At 45.3% G+C, this 3,139-nt stretch overlaps 1 protein-coding gene across 2 annotated transcripts in view; it reads left to right on the top strand.

Annotated features, from left to right (window-relative positions):
* Mrps27 (mitochondrial ribosomal protein S27) overlaps nt 1–2,472 on the top strand; it is a 101,528-nt gene extending 99,056 nt beyond the window's left edge. The window contains exon 11 of one of the 2 annotated variants that reach the window (XM_010637329.3): nt 1,790–2,472. In XM_010637329.3, coding sequence (XP_010635631.1) covers nt 1,790–1,804 — 15 coding nt within the window. In that variant the 3' untranslated portion in view covers nt 1,805–2,472. Of the gene's footprint in view, nt 1–1,428 lie in introns of both variants that reach the window. The other variant, XM_010637328.3, reaches the window with a different exon arrangement.
* Nucleotides 2,473–3,139: the final 667 nt, after the last annotated feature.

Below are 3,139 nucleotides of genomic sequence, written 5' to 3'. Positions count from 1 at the left end.
GCTTACTTAAAAAAAAAAAAAAAAAAAAAACCGACTTAGCCCCATAGATTTTCGTCATAACATTCATGTGGACCAAGGTTGTTGCCCAACTCCTAACAATTATCACTTCTTTCTACTACTTTATATATTTAATCTCACAGGATAGAAATCTGTGCCTGCATTAAGTACTCAAGCCATGGAACCTTCATTTTCCACACTTACATGTAGAAATTAGCAGATGTCTGCTCGCTGTGTTAGGCACCCTTGTACTTCCTTTATTCTCACAAACTGGATGGCAGACTCCTTGGGACACATGATGTCAAAGCTGATACTTGCCTGTGAGCAACTGAATTGAGATTTGGACAAGTTTCTGAGTCAGAGCTGAGACCTTATGCTGAGACCCAGGCTGTCTCCTTGGCCCCAAACCATATGGAGAGTGGTATCAGGAAGAAATAATTTTCATGTTAATATCCTTTCTTCCTATTGCTTGATTTGTATTAGTCTGAGATTTTGGGGGACCCACTGTATGACTGACCCATCACACTACACCTCCAATTCATGCCTTGGAACCCACGGACCTTGTCTGCCTCCCACCTTCTTTAATATTAGTAAAGGCACAGCTCTTGCTCCAGAGCATTGGCTTGTGGAACGTGGGAATGTGCAGTATAAGCAGCAGCTGGGACCATAAGTGGCTGCTGTGATGATCTACATCTTGAAGCACTTAAATAGATTAACATTTTAATACTTTACTTCTCCAGGAATACATCACTGACCAAACCAAGCTGCCATTGGGATGGAGATGTAAGCAGGCAGGATGGAAAGGCTGCCTGCAGGGGGGCACAGCAGGTGGAAGCTTCTAATAGTGCAAGTGTTCCTGGGACCTGTTTAGCATGCCATTAGTGAGAAATCCTTAATGATTTCCATCTGCTGAAAAGATTGCTCTGGCAGGGCATTTACCATGGTGCTTTGAAGGGAAAGATAAGAACAGGCTTATTCCAGTCTATCAGATGTCTCTGCCATTTTGTTTGCACCTTAGAATTCTGGCTCATGGAATTGGCTGCTTCAATTGGAATAGGTCAGTGTGGAAACATTCATGTGTTACACCTGTGCCATCTTTATGGTTTTTGTTTTGTTTTGTTTTATTTGTTTGTTTTTTAAACAAGACACAAGGAATCCTAGCATATAGAGTTCCATTTACCATTTGTGAGTCAGTGAGGAGAAATCACATGTCAGGCATCTTAGGCAAACTTCTAAGCTGAGGAGAAAAATGGCAGAAGGGAGCAGAGCCTGGATGAAGAACCATGTGCCAGCATCCCAACAAAGAGCTTTTCCTGCAAGCAAAGTGTGGGACTGTTTTGCAAGTGACTAAGTTGCTTCTCTTTTCTGCTCAACCTCTTCCCCCTTTCTCTCTCCCTGTCCTCTTCTTTCTCCTCTCTCCATTTCAAACAGGTCTGTCAATCTAAGCTGCAGGCTCTTGGCAGAGTTGAGTCAGAAAGCCTTTTGACTCTGACCACCCAGCTTGTCAAGGAGAAGCTCCCCACCTGTGAGCCTGAAGACCTTGCTACCTATGACCAAAAACTGCAGGAGTGGCACTTGGAGCTGGTGCAGTTAATACAGAAGGAGCAGGAGCACAGGGAGAAAGCGAAGCAGGAGTACCAGGCCCGAAAAGCAGCTAAGGAAGCTAAGGCAGCTAAGGCAGCAGCCTAACGCTTCCAGGCCAGGCCTACACAAGGACCTCCCAAGGCCACTGCAGTGCTCAGCAGGGACAAGTGGAGCCTCAAACTCTTCTCTCTGGCTTTTCTTAAAACAGGCATACATGGTCTAAAAGCCACACTATGCTACATATCAAGATGCTGTGACTGCCCATCCAGATGCAAAGAAGGGACAGTGAGCTATGCAAGTGGCAAATGGTTGGACCGAAGCCACCAGCTAATTACCTTTACAGGGAACTCTTGAGGCTCCCATCACATGCTTGACATAGGAATCAATTGTGAGTATGGAAAGTTCCCAGCACTTGGTGAGAATGGTAGGAGAAGCACAGTCTTTTGAATGTTGTATCTGTCACCAGACCAGGCATGTAGGCCCCAGGTGAACTGCAGGTCTGATGCGCTGTGTCCAAGTCTCCTCAATAGTGAAGCCTCCCTGCCAGCTGGCCATGGTGCTCACATTCCTACATCCTCCTTCCCATCACGGATTGCCCCTGTGTTTCTGCTTGCGGGGAAGCCCACGACAAGAGTGACCTCAAGACCAAGACCCCACTGGACTTCTAATTTTAGGCAACCCCAGTGACATTGTTAGAATGTACAGGCTCCTGAGGAGAGTTCTGGCCCCTGCTGTAAAACCCTCTTGCTGTAGCTGCTTCATCGTGTTGGGGTCACTTTTCCAGAGCATCATTGCTACACCTGCCAATGGCCTTCTGTGTACATGCACACACACATGCAATTTGTGAACACACATTTCAGTGAAAGAAGTTGGTGAAAATGAGGGATGGGATTGAGCTCCAAAGGTGTAGCTGATGTGAATAACCATCAAACTGCCAGGAGGTAGGGACTTCTTCCTGAGGTTTCCTTCTGTGACAGGATCGGGGGGCAGCTTTTGCTTGCTGTGTAATGTTGCCTTTAAGTACAATGGTGTGCTTTTATTCAAGATTGTGCTTTTATCAGGAATCTGCAGAAATAAAGAATACACTGAAATAATCCCAGAACGTTTATCTTTGGGGAAAGGAGGGAGAGAGAATGAGTCTTACTACCGTTATCATTACTGTGATTCTGCACAACACATTTTTAACAGTCACCACTCACATTTATTGAGGGCTTATTGTGTGTCAACACTGCAAGCAGCCCCATGTTGTGAAGAAGGATGTGAAGCAAAGTACCTCCCCTGCACTGGCTGCCTCTGCCCTGCCTTCCATCTATCTGTACCTGCAGGCTGTGTCAGCATGGACTTTGCAGACTACTGTGCTGACTGGCTTAGGCAGAGGGCCCTGATAAAGATCAGTACTAACATTTTGGTTTATCAAGAGCAGGGTTTTTCAGCTACCACCTTGTTACATGGAGAAGGAGATTCAAAATAAAAGTAAGTTCTGCTCAATAAATGAAGGACTATCACAGCATAAACCATCTGGTTAATTCTTTGACTCATAATTTTGCTTTCATTTTTC

This window comes from Fukomys damarensis, unplaced genomic scaffold (assembly GCF_012274545.1).
Source record: "Fukomys damarensis isolate Sample0158 unplaced genomic scaffold, DMR_v1.0_HiC HiC_scaffold_1, whole genome shotgun sequence".
In the NCBI taxonomy this organism is placed as follows: domain Eukaryota; kingdom Metazoa; phylum Chordata; class Mammalia; order Rodentia; family Bathyergidae; genus Fukomys; species Fukomys damarensis.
The sequence above is the reverse complement of the archived record's forward strand: the minus strand, read 5'-3'. Positions and strand labels throughout refer to the sequence as shown.